Source organism: Lissotriton helveticus, chromosome 3_1 (genome assembly GCF_964261635.1).
Source record: "Lissotriton helveticus chromosome 3_1, aLisHel1.1, whole genome shotgun sequence".
Lineage (NCBI taxonomy): Eukaryota > Metazoa > Chordata > Amphibia > Caudata > Salamandridae > Lissotriton > Lissotriton helveticus.
In genome coordinates this window covers 554,721,543-554,743,431 of record NC_136061.1, presented here as the reverse complement: position 1 = coordinate 554,743,431, position 21,889 = coordinate 554,721,543, and the positions used below count along the sequence as shown (strand labels likewise).

At 41.2% G+C, this 21,889-nt stretch overlaps 1 protein-coding gene across 4 annotated transcripts in view; it reads left to right on the top strand.

Annotated features, from left to right (window-relative positions):
• The window catches only part of MAP3K13 (mitogen-activated protein kinase kinase kinase 13), a 536,979-nt gene that overhangs the window by 437,820 nt on the left and 77,270 nt on the right, over positions 1 to 21,889 (top strand). For all 4 annotated transcript variants that reach the window (XM_078680462.1, XM_078680465.1, XM_078680461.1 and 1 more), the window contains 2 exons: positions 12,366 to 12,482; positions 17,762 to 17,899. In XM_078680462.1, the coding sequence (XP_078536588.1) occupies positions 12,366 to 12,482; positions 17,762 to 17,899 (255 nt within the window). The remainder of the gene's footprint in view (positions 1 to 12,365; positions 12,483 to 17,761; positions 17,900 to 21,889) is intronic.

Here is a 21,889-nt window from a genome sequence, read left to right as displayed (position 1 = left end):
ACCAACACCCTCAAAGTATCTCTCAGAGGTGAAGCAAACCAAGCCAATGTGGGAGATTCTCTTTATATTGTAAAAGGCAACACTGCTCATTCCACTACCCTTAAGAGTTAAAGACAGCTAAACAAATAGCAGGGCCATTTGATAACACTCAAACACACACTTTGGTGGCCTATCAATCAATCAGGGATTTATAGAACGCACTACTCACCTGTGAGGCTCTCAAGGCGCTGGGGAGTGTGTGTCGGGGGATTTGGGTACCTCAGGTCATTTGAAAAGCCAGATCTTGAGGCTCTTCCTGAATGCTTTCAGTGTTGTCCTTCATCTGATGCTGAGGGGTAGTTTGTTCCAGGTCTTGGCCATGATGTAGGAGAAGGGTATGCCTCCTGTACTGGTTCTGTGGATGCAGGGGATCTCGGCCAAGACCTGGTCAGTGGAGCGGAGGTTACTTTTGGGGGTGTAGAAGGACATTAATTTGTTACGGTATTGGAGTCCGGTGTTGTGGAGAGCTTTATAGATGTGTGTGAGCAGCTTGAAAATCACTCTTTTTTTGACGGGGAGGCAATGGAGGTCTCGTATATGCTGGGTAATGTGGTCTTGTCATGGGATGCTGAGCATGAGTCTAGCTGCGGCCTTCTGGACAGTCTAAAGTTTGTAGAGTAGAGATTTGTTGATTCCGGCATAAAGGGTGTTCCCATAGTCCAGCCTGCTGATGATGGGTACATAGGTGACGGTCTTCCTGGATTCGGGGGGTGGGTCCATTTGAAGGTCTTGCTGAGTAAGCGGAGGGTGTTGAAGCATGTAGAAGATGCAGTATTGGCCTATGGGTCTGCCACATGAACCATCTTTATCCACTTTAAATCTACCTAAGAAAGAGATTGGCCATAATATACTCCCGGCTCCATCAGTCGCACGGTATGTGACATCAAAGAATAGTAGCAACAGTAACCAGGGATGACCCACCAAAGGGTGTGACTTCAAGAACTAAAGTGAAAATATGTTAGTTGGAAGCATGATCAACCAAAGAGCCGAAGAGAACAGAGTATGCATCCAGAGCAGAGAAAATTGAAAACATCACATTCATTTTTGTGTGGGTGTGTGACATTGTGTCCTTCCTAAATAAACAGTGTGGATTCCTTAAAACTACTCCTAGTGTCAAGGACTACCAAATATGTATGCTGGTATCCATCATAAGAGTATTATCTCTGATGCAATTGTGCCCATTCATGTATAATGCTATAATATTTTCGTCCTTAACTATTTTGGGCACATAAGTAGAGTAATTACATACTTGCTGCCATCACTGACATATTAAGAGCATGACTGATCTGCTTTTAGCCATTCCTGACAGAGTGGCAGCATCTTCTCCCATAATAATGGCCAAAACTGATATTTGTTGGGCATCCAGCTGTGGCATAGTGGTAGCCCTGGTTTAATTGTGGGCATTATTAGCATAACAGAGGCATTCTTAGTGTTATGGTGAGGAACCATGGCCTATGATTCCAATACCTGCGTATTTGAACCATAATTTGTCCACGAGAGGCATTTTTACATGGCGGTACTCAATGAAAAGTAAAAGCTGATGTTTAGGGACTGTGTATTCTCTAACAATGAAAACCGATTTGATTTTTAAAAGATTAAATTTTGCTTTTTTTTTAAAGGTTTTTCTTCTTGAAAATTGAGTTTGATTGCTCAAAGCTGAAAGGGATTTTGATAGAAAACTATGTGTATTTTCAAAAACCAATATGCGAATGAAGACATAATATTGCAATTCTAAAACACATTTAAAGTTGTTAGCTGAATGATAATATAATTTGAGTTGGAGAGACTTACTGCTGGGGTACTACCCTTTGTGGCACACAGCATGTGATGATTTGAAGTGTACTTCATTACAAGCATTTAATATTGATAAACGTTTTCCTAGCATTCTGCTGATAACTTCACCTGAAATATTTGGGGGGTTAATACTGATAACTGTGCTTAGGGTGGTCATAGTGTAATGTTAATACATATCGTCGGCATTTTACAGTGATAAAATATGCTAATAGCTCAGCAAGACTTTCCTTCATAAGAATTAGCTCTTACTACAGAAAAGGTTGGAGAACCCTGTCCTGGATGCTTTCCACATTAGGTAATGTTTAGCGAAATGTGCTGTTTCTGAACAATGTTATAATGAAGTAACCACTGGATTATGCTCATGCATTCTCCACAATCCTCTCAAGGCACTAGTGATCAGCATTTCTGATAACAATAGCATATTTTCAGATGCCATAAACTAGTAAAAGAGAGTAAATGAGTAAAAATGAGCTGAAGAGGCTATTGAGAAATCACTATAAGCAGTGTGAGTTCACTTACGGATCCTGAGACACATCCACTGTTGTTTGGAAGGAATTGGAAGTCTATTTCATCTCCATAATGATAACATACCATCTTCTGTGTCATACCTCTGCATTTACATCTCTACAGCTTCGTGCATCCATGAGCTAAACTTATTTGGGCATGGTGATATAAGACTTGCAGAACACTTATTGTGTACCTGTTTTTCTCAATATAACTCAGATTATACGTCTGATCAAAGGAATTTAGAAATGAGCAAGGTGATGTTCTCCACATCGTAATCTATTATCAGACTGTACTCTGGCCTGATTTAGAGTTTGGAGGAGTCTTTCAGAAATGCGTAGAGTACCCATCCTGCTGAACTATCAGAGCTCTCATTTAGAGCTGGGCTGACTGTCAGATTTCTGGTGCCTGAGCGCCCTTAAGCTCAGTCGATTGAAATCTTCATCCGACAGCTCAATAAAGTTGCAGCTTTCAAAGGAAGTACATAAAACAGTCCACCCTGTTGAGGGTGGACAGTGTAATGTATTTATTTTCCTGTCTGGATTCACCATAGATAGTCCTCTTCCGTAGGTGCAGCTTGGTTCAAGTGGTACAGTGAGCACAGGACCATGTGTCACTTGGAGCAGGGCCAAGACTGATTCGCATAAGAATGGAGCAGTGGGTGAAAAACGATGGTCTGGAATGTGACCCTTAGTAATTGCCAGTGGCTGAAATTAGTTCAATCATTCCTTATCTCACCTTACTGTTTTTATTGTAAAAACAGCAGCGATTGTTTTCAGCCATTATGTAAAGGAGACTTTTTGAGTTAGGGAAAGGAGTTTATTGATCTGTTCCTTCATAACATTATAAAAAGTTATACAATACTGTATTTATAAGAAAACGTGTCATTTCCTTCCATTTTTCATGAGTTTAGGTTGTTCATCTTTTATCATCAAAAAGTTTTTATCTTAGTTTTGCTGGCATTAGGGTTTGGGCGTGGTGTGTGGCTGCGCCTACACTTACCTGAGAATTCGGTTTCCACTGGGGGTCCTGTAGGATGCTGTCTTGCCTTGGAGGGATACTGGGATCGACATTCCAAGGGAAGTTTACCATGCTCCCTGATTGGTGTATACGGACACCGGTAGCGATGGGTAGGCGTACTAGCTCTGACCAAGGCTTCGAGAACCATTAAACCCCTATTGGCTCTCCCCCTTGAAGTCACACCTACCGGGTACTGTTGACACCTGTACTCCTTGACCTGTAGGCAAGAGCAGTCTTAACCAGGTAGTACAACAGAAAATATAATGTTTATAGGTTGACACTTTATTAGGTCTTCCCTTGTGATAGATGTATAATTATATTAGGTCCTGAAGAATCGCAGCATAATTGCAAAAGCGAGAAACATGTCGACCTCACAGAACGCTTTGTAGTCCTAGATCGTGATACGGAACCTAACTTCTGGCGATCATAGGCTACCCACTGGTTTTAACTTATAGTATGGGAACCACCAGAATAAACTGATCTCCGGTATCCCGTGCTATATTTTAACGCACCCACCTACACTATCCACCCCTCACCTGGCCCCTCACTTGCACTTCACCCACAGGCTGTTGGAAAAAAGATCTCCGACAAAGAGCCCCTCCTAGAGGTGAGCCCGTTGGACATTGCACCGCCTGTCCAACGAGGAGCAACGGCCGATGATGAAGCATGACACTTGCAAGAGTGTGTGAGGCCATTCATTCCAACTAATGGGATGCCCAGGGTAGCCCTCCACTGAGCACTACCCTCCTATTAACCTTCTTCCCTCCTTGACCATATAACTCTTCACCAAGGAACAACTGAGTCCCCTTTTTGTCAGTCATTGTATACTAACACTGCAATGATGAGGTGGGGCTTCTTTATATCTTTCCCAATTCATCATGGCTGCCGTTAGGTGTCTCCCTATGGAACGTTCCCAATCTAAGATGAAGGGTTTTACTTCATCTTGATATTTGATTTCTACCAGAGCTTTTGTTCCTATTCAAAAGCTGTTCAGATTGTCTGGAGAGGCGCAACACTCCCGGATTTCTGGTTTCCTTATTTTTTTTCCTTCTTCGTTACCAGTCTGCAGTTGTTGTACTGGTGAATTCCGGAGGTACTTTCTCCCTTGCAGCTTTTTCCTCCTGTCGGTTTCCTTAGAGGGCACATTCCAGCTCTTTTTTCCCTTCCCTGACTGCCAAGGTGGCTTCCAGAGCTGATTGTCCCAGCTTCAGACCTCTATCTCATCTCTCGGGAGAACTTTGCAATTTTCCAAAGCAAATTTGGCCAAAGTACCTATGGCAAGAAGAGCTAAATATGGAGGGCGGTCCTTTGCATACAATGTGGCTAAATTGTGGAACACTCTCTACGATCAGCCAAAATGAAGCTTCCTTTCCGGATACTATTAAAGACCTGGCTCTTCCAGAATGAGTCCTTTTAAATCTCCTTAATGAGTTTGTGTCGCACTTTCAGTGATGGGATGCCTATGGGTAGCTCTGCGCTTTATAATTGCTTTATAGAATTGAATAGAATACCATCCAATACAGGTAATCCCACTTGCGCCAGCACTTGAGAATAACACAGTGTCCAATTACTGCACCCATTTTACTCTATACAACAAAAGCAAAGAAAAAACACAATATCCCAAGTAATACTTTCTTATCTCGGCTGCTCACTAGCCTCTGTTAGCATTGCTAGCCCACTCATTGGGTAGGCCACGTTCTCTATATCTACTCTGGCAGCCTCCATTTGGTAAGATCTTTTTTGATGTCAGTCATTAGTGGGTTCAAGTTAGCTTTCATAGGTATTCAACTTCTAAACACGTTAGTGCTCCTTTGACTTTTAGGACTGCAAAACCTGTCTCTCTTATTGATGTAAATGAATCTTCCTTAATATTCAGAGGCACCAAATTGTCCCTCCTATATAATGGATCCAGGAACACTTTTAAAGCTTTTTTTTAACAAAGCACAATAATTAAATCCCTAGGCATAGTCAACATGAGAGAAGCAAAAGCCAAACATTGAGATTGCACCCAATTTACCTGACAGAAAAAACATTTAAAAACCCCAAAATATTGATTGATGCATAAAATATGCCATTGAAAAGCACTTTATTAGGTAGAGGTTCATGCGCAGAGCCCTTATTCTGGGATCCGTTTCATAGAGCCAGAAAAAAAAACTGGTGAACTTACTGTCACAGAGTGGCATGCTGGGATTTTGGGTAGTCAATTGCAGCCTTGCAGTGACTGGGCAATATTTCTCTGTGTTAGACTGTATGCCTATAAGAACGGATCCTTTTCATTTTCCTCAGTTTTGAAAAGGGTAAAGGATGAAATATTTTTCAGCAGTTTTTAAGTTTATATTGAGTTTTTAATGACAGTTTATTTTTTTAAGTTCACAAATGTTCATATGCATGTCATTATGTTGCTTTGTTGGAGTTCTCTTCTTTCCACTTTTAAAAGTGGTTTGAGTTTCCACACATGGGTGAGACAATTAAATGTTTATGAATTTAATAAAAATACCCTGGACAGAGAACTGACGTTTCAGGTAAGTAACATGCTCTTCTGTTTACAGTTTAGTTTTTTTTCCACATTTTATCTTTAGTGCAGGGTTTTCACCTTAATCCAACCTCAAATCCTGCCGGTGATGATCTGACCCCCATCACCCATTCTATGGAGTAGAGGAGTGTACAGCACTAAACTAAAAGTACTTAGATAAAAACATCTGCTTCTTTCCTCTTCTCTCTATTTTTGGCCCTTGGTTCACCGTATTGTAATTCCTTCCCTCTCTGTCCATATCGTGTTGGCATGGCGTGTAGTACTGAAATAGCAACTTTGTACAAGAAGAATAGTAGAGTAACATTTACCTACTCTGACATCCAGTACACTTTCCATGAGACTGGTTAGAATATTAAAAAATAAAAAGCACGTTCACTCCGAATTAAGTTTACGGACATCATCCTTCTTCATAACTTGCTTTTTCCCCACAAGAGATTAACTTATCTTCTCTAATAGTTTTGAATGTCTTGCCTCCTAACTTACTTTTCTCACAATGTGATGTATTGAATTGAAGCATTCAGTTTGTTAAAAAAAAATGCTATGTGAGACAATTATGTGTTTTATAAACCCCCTTGGTTCATTTACACCTGTGCAATTGTGTTATGGCTATATTGAATGTATATGTATTATTGAACTGATCAATGTCCTATGTAAGGACTTTATCTCCCAAAGTGCATTTTGTTAGTTGTATGAATTTGCACTTCACCAGTGGATTTTAAATAGATAGGACTTTGCCAAAGTCCATGGAGGTGGGAGAAAGGTTTATGTGTGAATGGTTACCATTATACACCTTTACAATTTTAACATGACCAGTAGCACTTGTGAGATGGACTTTCAACAATAAATATCTTTTTAATGTTTGCATTTAATATGGGACTTATCATTATTTTTACCTAATCGAGTGCAAAAGATGGTGAGCAATACCTGGATTCACTTGCATTTGGCAGCCCTTTGTCTTAACACAAACTCGATTACACTCCAGATGGAAATTACTGCATGAATCCATTCCACCCTCCAACGTTGTGATTACTACCTGCTCTCCCATTCTCTACTTTAGACTCTTAGGGGCATGAATTAGCATTTTCAACAAGACATAGGACTTGTCAATCAAAGAATCTTGCCCTCATACCTTCAGGTGCTACAACAAGATTTGCAAAATAACTCTGATATCTGAACTAATAGTGTACTCTGTACAACATGGTCATCTCTCACAACCATTTACATGGATGCTTTGTTAATAATAGTGGAACTTTTTGCTTATTCTACTGCTTGTTGGTGAAATCAAAAACTAACTACTGATATTTTGATGAATTTGTCCAGCCTCGATCCAGAGATATTTGTAGCAGTGCTTCTGCGCTCCAGTTATTGACGTTGTCTTCAGTCACTTTGTATCTCCCCAGACATGACAGAGCGGAGCTGCAAATTAGTACCTGTGTGCCAGTGCCTGTTCCTTTTCCTCTGCGCCCATCAATGTGGCTATGAAGCTCCAATTCCAAATTTGCCAGTCCACCAGCAACTTCCAAATTTCTACCTCAGTGTTCTAGGGAACGATGTATGTCCCATTGAAAACAACAGGATTCAAGGATTGCCAAGACTGTAGGAATTAGACCTCTTTCAAATATCTGAGCAAAAAGTATTTGTGGTTCAAGGACCCGGCCACAACTCTAAGTTGTGCAGCAAGTGTGCCTCTATTCACCCAGAGGCGATTTGGTAGTGGGAGGCGAAGCTCTACCTCATTAAACATAGGAGGTCACAGTTATAGCACAGATCCCACACTTGCTCCAAGTCATTGGCGAGACTGCCAACCCAGTCTTGATGAGGCTGCATTTCCTTTTCAGGGTTTTCCAGTGAGTTAAAATCTAGACAGAAGAGCAGGAAGGCTAAGTAGGGCTCCACTCCATCCCACCACTTGAAGTCTAGCAAGAAGATGCAAGGGACATCAAGATAGACATGGCACACTTACGGTGTCACCCAAACCTGGCCCCACAATTAGTCCCACTCCAAATTTCCCGGGCTGTCTTTGACACAACAGCACATAGTAGCCTTCAAAGAGGCCATGCAGCAAATCATCAGTATGATTCCTGCTTCCTCTGGTGTGCCTTCAGGTCCTATGGATCCACAGGTGTCTGCAGTTGGACTTCGGCTAACAGGTTTGCCCCTAATGCCCCTCATAACCCATTATTAACCCCGATCAGACTCACTCTTGTTTTTGTCTCTCACCAGCACCAGGGTCCATGTCGGTTGCTCCTGTACTGGCGCCAACACTGTCTGTGATGGCTTTAGATCCTACCCCAAAGCATGTCTCTGAGCCCAAACTGATGTTAGCCCATTCCCAGCTCCAGCCCAATTATTATTTACCCTGACTCTGATCCAAAGTCTCTGCCATGAAATCAGTACTATCAGATATTTGAGACTCCCTTTAGTTCCTATTATGTTCTGTGCAGGATGCACTAATGTCTCTTAGAATACTAGAACACTGATGATGATGGGTAGGGGGACAACTTACTTCTTCCTCTTTAGACAGAGAATGCCTTACATATATATTTCCAGAATGCCAGTATGCTAGACACTTCTCCTGAAACAGAGCTAGCGAACCATCAGGGCCACCAATGGAAAAAAGTGACTTGTTTGCAGTGGTGGTTCTGAGAGCAGCAGAAGGTCTAGGCTTGCACTTGCTCACTATTAGGAAAGGCAAATGTGTTGACTGGAATTCTTCAAGCAGGGCCTGCTTATTCTTAGTCATTTATGCCTTCAAATGAAGCCCTTATTTATGCTCAATTTGCAGAGATTTCACCGCAGGGCACACACCAATGCTCTCTCGATGCTGGTGTGTACCATGCGGTAATGGGCCTTTTTGGGGTTTTTCACAGGGGGTGCAACCCTATGCCTCTGCTTCCCTTCCCACCCTGCCCAAGGGGGTTTCACCACCTCCAACTAGCACCACAATGTCTGTGGTAAAAGCAAAAAACTGTGGCACTGTACTCAAACCTATATGGCAACTTAGTCCAAATCATGCTAATGCTCTCCTGGTGAGTTAACCTATGGCTAGTCTAGGCAACAGGGGTCAGCTCCCAGTAACCTGGACTTTCTAACCAAAGATCCTACACTGGAAAAACAGACAATGAAAAATAAATGATGACTTAGGAAAGGAAATGTTTGATTCAGCTAGTTTAGCCCTCAGATCTATTAATGCAGTTTGTCTTCTAGGAAGGTACACCCATGAGGTGTGGGATATGGCCAGGAAGATCTTTTTGAGTGTCCACAAGGACGTCAGGCCCTCTTTGGCCCAATTGATACACAATAGCATGATGCTATAAATGATATGCGCTGAGATGGCATGGACAAAACCGAATGCATCAGTATAATTGTTGGCGCCAGTATCTTCCTCAGGCAGTATGCCGGGATGAGAGAGCATGCAAGTATTCTCTATTAAAATGTCCTTTGATGGCTCCAGGCTTTTCAGTGACAAAAAGGCTTATTTAGCGCTGCAATGCTTTAAATGCAGCCGTGCCACAGTTAGGTTCTTGGGGCTGGTCTCGCCAGCCAAGCAGTTTCTACATCATCAAATGAATAGATCCCTCAAGGTCTCAATGCAAGATATAATTTGCACACTGCTTCACCTTCAGAAGGCTAGATTAGTTTACACTTTTGTCCGCCTACATTTGATTTCAGTCTCAGCATACATGCCATGTAAAATAGCGAATCCTCATCCCTTTTTGAAATCCCAGTGGCTAAGGCTGTCATGGTAGGCCTTAAAATGATTATACCTCAAAACGACCACAGGCTCCATCTGAAGTTTAAATGTAATACGTAAATGAAGGCCATTTATCTGAGACTAGAGTCTGATACTCTGACATTTAAAAACATTTAAAATCATCTCTTTTTTAATTGATTACTAATTGATTACTTACTTATTAATGCAAATAGGATATGGCTCATTGGATAGTATCAGTGGTTTTGATGCATCACATAACTGTTAAATAAGAAAAACGTAAACACACAAACTATAAAAGTTCAAAACCTAAAAGTAGATCATCAGAAGTTACTCAAATTAGTTCAAATTAGGAATACCTTTATAGTTTGCATTGTTTCATTTAAATATAATCCAAAGTGCAACTGTTTGCTTAAATGGGAGGAGCTGTACATCCCCACTCTGATGTATTAGCTAATTTAGGCATTCTGTGATAGTCAGAGATGCTGTAACCATGGCAGCTCAGCTGCTTGTTGATTCAAATGTAAGCTCATATCTGCTCCTCATTCCACCACCCACCACTACACAGTCACATCTTCCTTCTTGTAGGAAACTGTGCTGTGCTTTATAGTATGGGGTGTTTTTCCTGTTTAATGTATTGTGCTTTGTGCAGTATGATGCATTCTGCTATACCCCACTCTTACCATCCAAACCATTGGTTAGTTTTGCGCGCATGTCTTTTAGCTAGTATTTCTTTGTCTTAGTTTATGTCCTTTTCAGTCGTGTGATCATTTTGAAAGTTACTTCCTTTGACATAATGAGGTTTGCACAGACTGGATGAGCAAGTGCTTGCTATTTCGAAAATTGGTATGCACATGCCCCTTAGTCCCATGTATTTGTTAAGCTGTTTTTTTTTACAGCAATTAGTTTCATTAGGGTAAAGGGAATTATACGATTCTATAATCTGCCATCATAGTATTGTCCATGGAGGATACTTTTCTGATTTGTTGCGACCATATTGCATCTAGCATTTGCCTGGTGCCCATAATTCCAGAGTCTCCATTTCCCACCTGCATTTTTCTCCCGTCCCTTTTGTCCATAATGGAGAGCATGGGACGGTCAGGATGTATCTGAGCTCCATCCCGATTTGCAGGAAATAGCCTGTCCTCACATCGGTGAAGCGAAAGGAGTCAACTGCACTTCAACACCAGCTCGCACATCTTTGTTATTCTGCTGCCAGAAGCTCTCTTACCTACATCAACAACTACGCCCAAAATGTCTTTGTGAACACTCGCTTCCCTCTCGCTGCAGCGTGTATCCATTTCTTCGTTACATGGCAGTCCATGCACTATGACCCTGTAGTGTTCAATGGTTGTGCATTTGGGTATGGGCTAGTTCCAAAACTATTCTTCTCTCCTCTCCCTTAGCAGTTTGGAGGATTTGACAGTAGCTGACAGAATGAGGGTGGGAGAGGGTTTGAAAAGTCCCAGAAACATTGCAGCTTTTTACCTCCAGTCGCTTCTAGCTCCTAATATTTACCAGGTTGGGCTGCTAAAAATTAGGCTTTGAACTTGCACATTATTCAAATCTCCGTGTGTTACCTATTATGCAAAGTTGTATTTGTATTAATGACACACAAAGATGCAGAACAATTCCATTCTCTATGATTTCAGATTTTTTCCAAAACTGTTTTTTGCAAGATGGTTTTATAATATATGTTTTGAATTTCACACACAAAGAAAATTAAAATTTACACTGATGATGGCATAACAAAATATTTCCATACACAAAAAGGAAAAACTACGGATAATTTAAAAGAACCATGAAAAAGATGTGTGGGACTCACTCTGCCAATCAAAAATTATTATTATTAACATCACTATATAATATTAGTAACCAGTAAGGTAAGTGCATTTCGATATTTTGTACAAAACGTATGCCTGCAATTTCCAGACTCATCTGTAGCTGGACCTATACCTTGTCTTGTGATTAAAATAATGCATTTTCGAAAGCTGCCGGGTTCAACATATCTTCACCGCAACGGGCAGGGAAGGCAATTCAGTTTTGTATTTTATAAACAGACTTTTGTTTGTGCTCCCTTACAAAAATCCAAATAAATATACATTGTGATAATAGCATCCTCTGTTTATTGTGATTTGTTGAACACATTTAAGTATCTGCCAAGGATGCAGTTTACTGGGGTTTTCTGTTTTCCTCTGGTTGCTTTGTAGTTTATATTTCTCATATACTGGTTAATTTAACGAATGCTGGTTGTAATTATAGCTGTTCATGTGGTTTTACTATGCTCCATGAACAAAGCGAAGTCGGTGATTCTCCTAACTGGTTAAAATCTGAATAATGCAAATAAGTTATTTGTAGATTTGCTCAGTTATCTGTAAATACACCTGCACCTAACAAGAAAACTGATTAGCCTAATATCAAAGTTAATCTTCTGTTGCATTTTTTACAGTAGGATAGGATAGGGTTGGGTCGTGCTCATCAATATCATACCTTTTGGAATGCACAGAAATTGGAGCTCGAATAATTAGGTTTTAATTTTAATTCAAGATGATAAAATTAAAAGAAAATGTATGTATCTACTAATGAACGTTTTTGTAATTGCATAGGCATTTTGATACATAGTGTTTGAATACATTTTTCTGAAATATGAAGTGCCCTAAAAATAAATGATATCAGTGCTCTTTCAAGCTGTCTCTCTTAATTCTGGTATACTTTGAGCAATACTGTGAAAGCACTGAAAATCTGGCTTTATCCCTGAATCAGGCATGCACTGGACATACGAGAGCACTATGAAAGAAAACTTGAGCGAGCCAACAACTTGTACATGGAACTAAGTGCTATCATGCTACAGCTGGAGGTCCGAGAGAAGGAACTCATTAAGTAGGTCTGCATGAGTGTGTGTGTGTGTGTGTGTGCGCATTGGATTAAAGTAAGAAAGCCCTTGCTGCCTGCCGTATTACATTTCCTTTTGACTGAACACTAGATACCGTTTGCAATGTTTCCTGGGTGGTAGTGATTAAGATGCTGAGGTTCATCATAAGGTTTCAATTAATTTTTTTCTCCACCATATTTTTTTTTAAAAACTAGACCAATTCAAAGTTTAATTTTTTGTGCTGTAACTGGTCAAAATTACATTTGTTGTCCCTTAAGCAGTTGCGAGATTTTCATATTTTCTTTTTAAAAACAGTACATCTTGAAGCAAAAAGTTAATATGGCAGACTTTTACTGGTGGAAAATCTTCAGGTGTTAATATGTGTAAATGTTTAGAGTATGAAGTTCTCATGCATAAATATAATTTGCCATAATTTTGGTGAGCAAATATAAGTGAAAATTCAAGTGATTTATGTAATCATTTCTGCTTATTTTAGTAGATAGTTCTGACACCATTATTGTATTTACAGGCATCTTCTTAATAAAAATGAGATGAGATGCAAAATCAGTTAAAAATCATAAGCTACTTATTTAGGATTGGTTTCTTATTTCTAAGGAAAAGATCTCCTGTGAAAACGTTCATGCCCTTTTGCTAAACTACTGGAACAGTCAAAATTTAACACACAAATACTTAACTTTCTGAACTTTTTACATGTCGGAAAAGTGGAATCTCGCTTGGTAAGTACTACTTTTTTAGAATGAAAGATGGTATATTCTGGATACCAGAAGTGCTCAGGGCTATACGGAGAGCTGAAAAAAACACTGTCAAAAATTATCAATTCTGCCCATGTTGGCATAGAGCAAACAAGCCCGTCTCCCTTACATACTTGGAGCTCAAGGAGAAGTAAAGCCAAGAGACCTATTTTGCAGTACAATTTTTCAAACCTATTGGCAAAAAAAGTAATATGTTGCAAGCAGTTCTGAATTCGGGCTATTGAACCATTCTAATATTTCACAGTGTCCCACAGGAGTGATTAGCATTATATCTCCACAGCATCAACACAGTCGGTATAAGTAAATTTTGTGCTTTACAAGAACATGTTGCTACAATTTCTTTTGAGATGCCGTCTTAAGCATCTCTTGGAATGGGCAAAAGCGGTTTGCCCAGCCGCGTTAGACTTTTGACTCCTCCGTATATGCTCCAGTGCCATTATCCAGTAGTGGAGAAGAGGCATGCTGGCACTGTAGGTGGTGCAAGATTGGTGGTAAGCACCACAGTGCATTCTTGTAAGCCTGCCAGTCTAACACTGTGCAACATGTTGAGGCACACCTGCAATCTGTGCGGGTAACAGTGGCCCCAGAATCATTGTCTCACTGGGTGAGAGGCAGGGAAGTGGTGCGTAGTGCATTGGAAGGGGGTGCAATGGAGCTCTGTGATAACAGACCTATGACTGTTATTGGGAGTTGTAGGGCTGCAGCCTGTCAGTGGGCAAGCTGTAGAGACACCAAGCCCCTCTGGTTGATACGGCGGTGTTTCCTTGACATCAGGGGCCAGGTGTTGGGACGAAGCATCCTGAGAACAATGCACAGTGAGGCATTCCACTTACAGTCTGATTAAGACAGGTGAGACTTTGCTAAGTATACATCCCTTATTTGGATTGAAAGAGGTTTGAAATGTTATGGTATGTTATAGTGACTTGTAAAGTGCACGGCTACCTTGTTAGGTTTCCCAGCGCTGGCCTCCTCACCAAAACAAATGCTTGGACCGTTCCAAGAGCTGTACAAAGGAAACATCTGTTAACTTCAAATTATGCCAGCCATCAAGTTATAACGATTGAAACACCAGTTTCTTCTGGAACACTGCGAGCGAATCACAACCTCTCAGTGAGAATGGTAGACCCTTCCACAATTTATGCGATAGACTGCCCGCCCTGCTGTGACTTCCTGATCCTGGGAATCATGGCCAGATCTAGCTGGCTTGAACGCAAGGCACGGCTTGTATTGTATTTTGACACCAAAATCTTAAGTACTTGTGCATGTAGCAAAACTGTCTTAAATTGGACCCACTGCTCAATGGGCAGCCAGTGCAAGGAACAAAGAAACTGGCTGTAGAAGTATTCCTAGGTGGACACACAAGTATACAGGCTGCTGCATTTTGAACAATTTGGAGTGGTTTGAGCAGGAATTTAGACATAAATACCTATGTAAAGAACATTGCCGTAATCCATTCTGGATATCCCCAAGGCCTGCGCTCCTGTATATTGGGCCGTAGCCGGCAGACAAGACAACATTTTCTTTAGTCACTTGAGAATCGCAAAAAATGTGGCCACTACTTTCTTTATCTGGAGACTCATAGATTATCATCATTCCAGACTTTTTACCGCCTGCTTTGGAGAGGGGGTGAAGCCCGAAGTAGAAGGTTAGAGATGGGGACCGCAGAGATGAGGATGGATACCTCCTAACAGGACCTCTGTTTTGTTCCCATTTAGTTTCGGCAAATATATGTTTGTTCATCCAAGCTGAAACTTGGGCCAAACAGGTACTGAGAGTTTCCGCATTCTGATTGTCCTTTGTAGATAAGGAAATCACAATTTCTGTGTCGTCGGCCTATGAGAAAAGATTCCTTCCATGGGACACCACGTGTCAGCAAGAGGCCTTACGTATACATTGAACAGGAGGGGACTTAGGATCGAGCCCTGATGCACCCCGGAGAGTAACATATGGGATTTCAACCTATATTGATGTGAATACACCTGGAAGGTGCGATTATGCAGGAAAGGTCTAATCAAAGCCAGGGCTGTACCCTGCACTCCCATTCCTTCCAGACGACCGAGCAAGGTGAAATAAATCACAGTGTCAAATACGGCACTGACATCTAGTAGAATCAGTGCCACTGAACTGCTAGAATCTAATTGGCCCTGCAGGTATTCCATGACACCAAGGAGAGCGGATTGAGTGCTGTAACCCGCCCTAAATCCTAAGTGCGACGAATGCAAGATTTCCACCAGCTGTACCTAAGATGTAAGTTGCCAGTTTCCATGCTTTTCCAGTACCTTAGCTAAAGTAGGCAGTAGAGAAATTGGCCTATAATTAGACCAAAAAAAGGGGTCGAATTTGGACTTTTTTTTAGTAAGGGCGCAACTAAAGCCATCTTCCATGCTAAAGGCACCATAGTAAACATGGCCAACTTACTCAATATAAAAGGGGGAATTTGTCAAGCAGGGAGCTAGCCTTAATGGCAAACAGCAAGGAGATGAAAGCGGACCCCTCTTTTGGGGCAAAACGTTCAGGTCACCTAACATCCGTGGAGGAAGGACACTTGTGCCGGCACTTGAAGTATCAGAGAAAGTGGCTTGCATAGGCTCTATTTTATTTATGAAAAAGTTTGAGATCTTGTCACATTGAGCTTGTGTAAGAGGAGTAATGGGGGCTGTAGAACTCTGATCAGACAGATTCTTAACAACTCTACAAAGAGGTTTTGGGTAGTAATTAGCTCTGCTGATGTGGCAATTTTTTAAACAGTCAATTAAGGCCATCCTGTAGGTATGTTTGTCCTCATGATTGTATGTTTTGCGGCATGTTCTTTCCAAGCCTTTAAAAAAGTTTTTTTCATGTGATGGAGGGCATCATTATACCAAGGTGCCTGAGGTAGAACTTTGTGTTGTTTCCCCCACAAAGTGGGGGCCGAGACGTCTACTGCAGATCTAATCCATAATTTGCTGGTATCAGCCTCAGCTTCTCCTACATTTCTTAGTGTGGGGCGGTGTGCTTCAAGCAAAGAATTAAGCTCTGAAATAGCCAGCTTGGACTAATTTCTACACATGGAATTCATCTGATCATCTCGAGTTTGAGCCCCCAACAGAATCTGGGTAGAAAACAGGACTGCCACGTGGTCTATGTACAAAGCAAAGGAAGCAGCAAGTTGGACTGGATATTGCTAAAATTTGACAATATTTGGTCTAACAAGTGCCCCGCTCCATGAGTCAGGAGCTGTGTGATCAACTGCATGTCACGTGCCTCAAAATCCTCTATCACTGGAGAATTGCTCTGTAGCTAGAATGGCCAATCTGTCCATGGCAGTGCAGGTTTCTCAATTTTTTTATAAATATAATATGGTCTATTTGAGACCTAAATATAACATAAATAAGCTGTAATGTTTGTATTGCAATATATACTAGTACTCTCTAATGATAAGTTAAGTTTACAAACGCAGGTAAAAAACCTTGAAAGTACTAATAAGTACTAATAAGTACGCATAGAATTAAAATTGCGCATAGAATTAAAATAATTTCAGGAGACATTGTGATTACAAAAAAATATTTATGATACCTGAACATATTTTTGAAAAGGCCCACAATAATTTTAAACGACCAGTCCAAAGTATTTTTAAAGCTACACTAGTTGATGTTGTTCAAGAAAAATGTGTTTTGGTTGCTAGATAGTTATAACTTATTTTCATTTCAATAAACAGCATGTCCTAAAAGAAATTGATTAGTTCAAGTTCAATAATCTTTTAACAGGAAATTAATTTTTTGAAAATTGTGATTACCTTTAACAACCTTCTAAAAGTTGGTATTAATAGCAAAGATGTTGATGCTTCCCCCACTCATTCCCTATTAAAGTACAATATAAAAAAATTCCCCAATTTCATGAAATTGGTGACATTTTCATGTATAAAAATGACTAACTGTGTACCCATAGTTAAACTTTAATGCTGTCTTTTGCCACTTGTTGATTTGCATACGGTATAGATAGCAACAGCAGGGGAGGTAGTTAATCTGCTGGGAACTGTCGCTTTGTGGCAGAGGTAAGTTCAGGGCCAAGGTCCTGTTTTCTTTGACAAAGAGGCATTAACAACTAGAAATATTTATGCGTACACCAGGGTTGTATACCTTTTCTCTCACTTTCAAATTATAAAAACTCTGGTAGCATGGGCACGTGTGTGGCACACACACTAAGCTGCTGGTAGCATCCATTTGTATTTTGAATGAAGATCATTAGGAGTGTTTTGCACTGCAGCCAACATAGAACCACTTTGCAACAACTTGTTGCATCAAACCTGTCCACTTTCATAACTCTGATGAGAAAATGTAGAGATAATTAAATCCAGGAGTAAATTGATAAAAAATGCGAAATCTCAAACCCTACAGATTTTCCCAACTTTCACTTCCAAATTCCAGTGGAACTGAGATAAGAATGATAAAGGAGTGTAATGTTTATAAACATGTTTTAATATTTATCAAGAAATGGATTGAAAATACATTATGATAATGTTTATTTTGTTATAGGCGTGAACAAGCAGTGGAAAAGAAATACCCAGGAACGTACAAACGGTACCCACTGAGACCCATTGTCCACCCAAATGCTGTTGAGAAGCTAATGAAAAGAAAAGGCACACTTCATAAGCCAGGGGTTCAGTGCAAGCGGTAAGACAGTGTACCTGTAGTATATGTGTATATGAATTATTGCCATAAAAGTTTGCTGCATAGCAGCTCTAGATTACTAACAATTGCTTTTGTCCTTTCGTTATTTATGACTTCCGTTAAAAGCCATTATTGTAAACATGATTATTGAAGCCTGGATATTCACTGCTTTGACATCAGGCCAACGTAAAACCTGAATTTATTCTGTGCACTGCTCTGACATAAGACTAGGCAAAACACCAGAATCTAAAGCCACTATCTAAGGGTGGCAGAGGAGGGTTCGAGGTAATATCATTCTAAAATTTGACAGTGAGGGAGAAGAATAGCACACAAAGAGAAAATTCCACCAAGCCATTTTTCATCCCTAAGTATATTTTTATGGCCAGAAATGTCTATATTTACAGCGGTCGGATATCCACAAAAGTATATATCACTGGTATAAATGCATTTACCACAGTGTAGGTATATGCAACGACTGTGTACAAATATGTGGTAGTAAACCCGAAGTATGGGGCGTGGGCCATTTAAGTTTGTGAATCTTGACAAGTTCTTGGCTATCTGGACAGTCACAAACTATTTTCTCAACTTATTCTGCCCAGGAAATGCTTATAGATTTGCTCAATCAAAAGACTTGAATATATCTACTTCTAGGGTTGGACGGGAATTAGAACAGCAGTCAATCTTTGTTTTCCCCACAGAGAAAAAAGCTGTACAGTTGCACAGCAGAGCTGCTTTTCCTCAGTGTTGAACTACACTGTACATGCAATTCCCACATTGGAATAGCAATGTGAAATATTATTAATGCCATTGTTAGGGGTATGCCTGTAAAATTGTGATTGTATTACTTTTCTGTGGATTCGGCACCTTGTTTTCTATCAGTATTTAGGTGAGGGAAGAAGACTGCCAAAATAGTAGGACACCACGGCACCAAGACGGGGGTGGCACAAGGTGTCTTACAGCTTTGTTATTCCTGGTTTCCCTTTGACTTCTCTAAATCTGCTCAGCCTAAGCTGAATTGGTTTTTAGGGCATATATATCATAAAATTGTACATGGGTTGCCATACAAAATGTGGTGTTTTCCACTTCGATGTTCCAGATTGAATCATGGAAGAAAGATACTCCCTCTATTGACCATTACCCAGCTATAATTTCATATGTTACCTGCAAATAATGCATTTGTGCAATGCCATAGAAATGAGAAGTTAGGTGAAATCAAGGATTGTTCAATCTACTTGTCTGAAAACTTTAGCGGGCTTGAAAAACGCAAAGTCTAAAGGTGTGTCTTATAACTCATGCCTGTAGGCACCTCTCAGTATAATATGCTTTGAAAAGTGATCACTAGTTGTTGCACAATCTGATATCAACATAATGTGCATTATATTTACTAAAAACTGCCTCTCCTGGATCGCTTTTGTCAAGATTTTTTCCTTAATGCGAAATTATATAGAATTGTTCTTGGTATCGCGTAATTGGGAAAAGGATGGGCTGGGACGCAGTGAGCTCTTGTAATCGTGAGATTGCCCTCAAACTCGGGAAGCACTTTCTGCTTAATAAATGCGTTAACCCAGAGGAGGGATTGGGAGCCTTCAATCCCTTCGGGAACCCCAACAATCTGGAGGTTGGATCTCCGATAGTGATTTTCAAGTTCCTCTAGTTTTTTTTCCAGATGCCTTTTATTTTTAGCTGCCTCCTTTACTTCTCCAATTACGAAAGTAATTTGGTCCTCCAACACTGAAATTTTGGCTTCCGCCTCCTAGAGTTTAATGGCGAAACATGTCATCACTTCTTCAATTTTCCCCAACCGTTGATGTAAAGAGGCGATTTCTTGTTGCGTTTTTTTCATTTCACTGACCTCTTCCAATATTAAATTCAGCAGCTCCCTTATATCTAGCTGATAGACACCCAAAGTCTCTGCATTCTGACTAAGATTGCTTTGTAGATCTGCATCGCAAAAACTCATACTTCCAACCTTGGGATCTACCTGACCAGCTAGAGCTTCTGGTAATTCTATCCCTTGGGGTCTTGTTTAAAGTTGAGATTGAGCCTGGAGCTTCATTTGGGGGTTTATCAATGAAGTATCAATCGCTGTCCTCCTTTCTTCACCTACTGCTCCTTGTGTCTAGGCTAAAATTTGTGTAGATGTAGGCATCTCCACTAGGCTCAAGGGGGTTGGAGATATTGGGGACGCCACTAAGGCTTGTGCATGACCTGGGATTCAACCTTGATGTGTCATTAAGCCTTCTGAACTCTCAGATTCGAGATTAGCTTGAGGTGCTTCCCGCTCTTTACTAGCCGGGTCTAAGAAGACCGGTCCTTCCCCCACTTTAGATAATGGACCCTTAGATGTTGTTGATGCTGAGCTAAAGCTTAGGGAGGGAGGTTGTGGAGTGGCTTTCTTTTTTTGAATTAGCGGAAATTCCTTCATCTCCTTTAGTTTTTCTTTTTGGTCATCTAATGTGGAGTTGCCTTGTGGTGACTGGGAAGGAACAGCAGCTGCTTCAACCCACTTTTATGTGGCGGCCCCTTGATTACCAACAAGTCAGTCATGTTGCGGAGAAGTGGTGGGAGGCAGCTCCTCCTCCGAACTTTCAAAAGTGCTAACAGCCCAGGGAAATTAGAATTGGGGTTAAGGTTTTTTTCCTGTTTGGCCCTACGTGCAGGGCCTATTGCCATTGCTAGGCGTGTTTTTGCCTTAGTGCAAGCGTTAATCTGGTTTGGTGGCTGCATTAACATTCTTTGGAGGTTTTCCAATCCTTGCCCCCTCTTTAATTTCAGTATAACAATGTCACTCTTTTATTAATTTTTCCCCCTGATTGCCTCTCCTTCAGGGTATTTCCCCCGGTCCTCCTTACCTGAATATCACGTCAGCTGTCTCCAAAGCAGCGGACCTGCACAGCTTCAAGGGACACCAGTGTAGGCCTTTACATCCTCAAAAACCCACAGAGGCACAGAGAAGGCATAGAGGAGCCGCCGCCGCCCCTTAAAGCCTCAGAGCCAATCCATATCTCACTCTCTGGTAAACCTTCTGAAAGAGGAGGAAACTGCAGCCCGAATAATGCTCACATCTCTGCAGGGCAGGGAGGTGTTCCTTGTAATTAGCTATGAGCTTCTGGCTTTCCGAGCGCTGGTACAGCACCCCTTTCACCGGAGCCTCGTCTCACTGTCTGCTTCCAGCTGGGGTTATCCCCAGTACCACAGCAGCTGAACGTGTAAGAGCTTTGTGCCGCTCAAAATCTAAAAGAAAAAGTCGTTTAGGAGACGCTCGCTCTCTCCTAATAGCGCCACCAACAGCCACCAGCCTCTCTGCGTTCTCGACGCTCTCAGCTCCCCATACAACTCTCAGAGGACAAGAAGTCTCGCGTCTTGCCACGTCTTGCCGTTGTGCCTCTCAGCGCCCCGACACTCTTCACTCCTTCAACAGCTGCCTTGGAGGTCGCACTCCTCACAGCCCGCCTCGGGGGCTAAAGGGGGTCAATGGAGCCTCAAACCGCCAAAAACCGCTAAGCACCCAAAGCATGCCAGTCAGGTAGGAATCGCCATCGCTGATCGCTGGGGGAAGGAGCAGCGGGTCACCTGTGGCTAGGCGGAGGCGTGGTTCTCGGTCATAGCCGCCGACCAGCAACAAAAAAAAATCCCGTCACTATTAAGTGTCGCATTTTTTCAGATATGACTGCCATTGCCGCTCGATGAAGAAAGGAATTTATCAAGATTTATCAAGATTCTCCATCTGTTTAAAGCCCATGGTGCTCAAACTTCGATCGCTCAGCAATCCAAATTGAGAGTTTTAGTAAAGGGGATATTTTTTACGTTCTCTGACTTAGAAGAAGCCATGGGGTTGTTGAAGGAGATTTCGGCAGGATCCAGTGCGTAAGCAGTGATACTTAGATAGATAAAGCATCATATGGCAATGGGGGGGAAAGGTTCCAATTCCTTTGAGATAAGATGCGTTTATCTACTATCCAATTAGGATTGTTTTAAAGGTACTGCTGAACA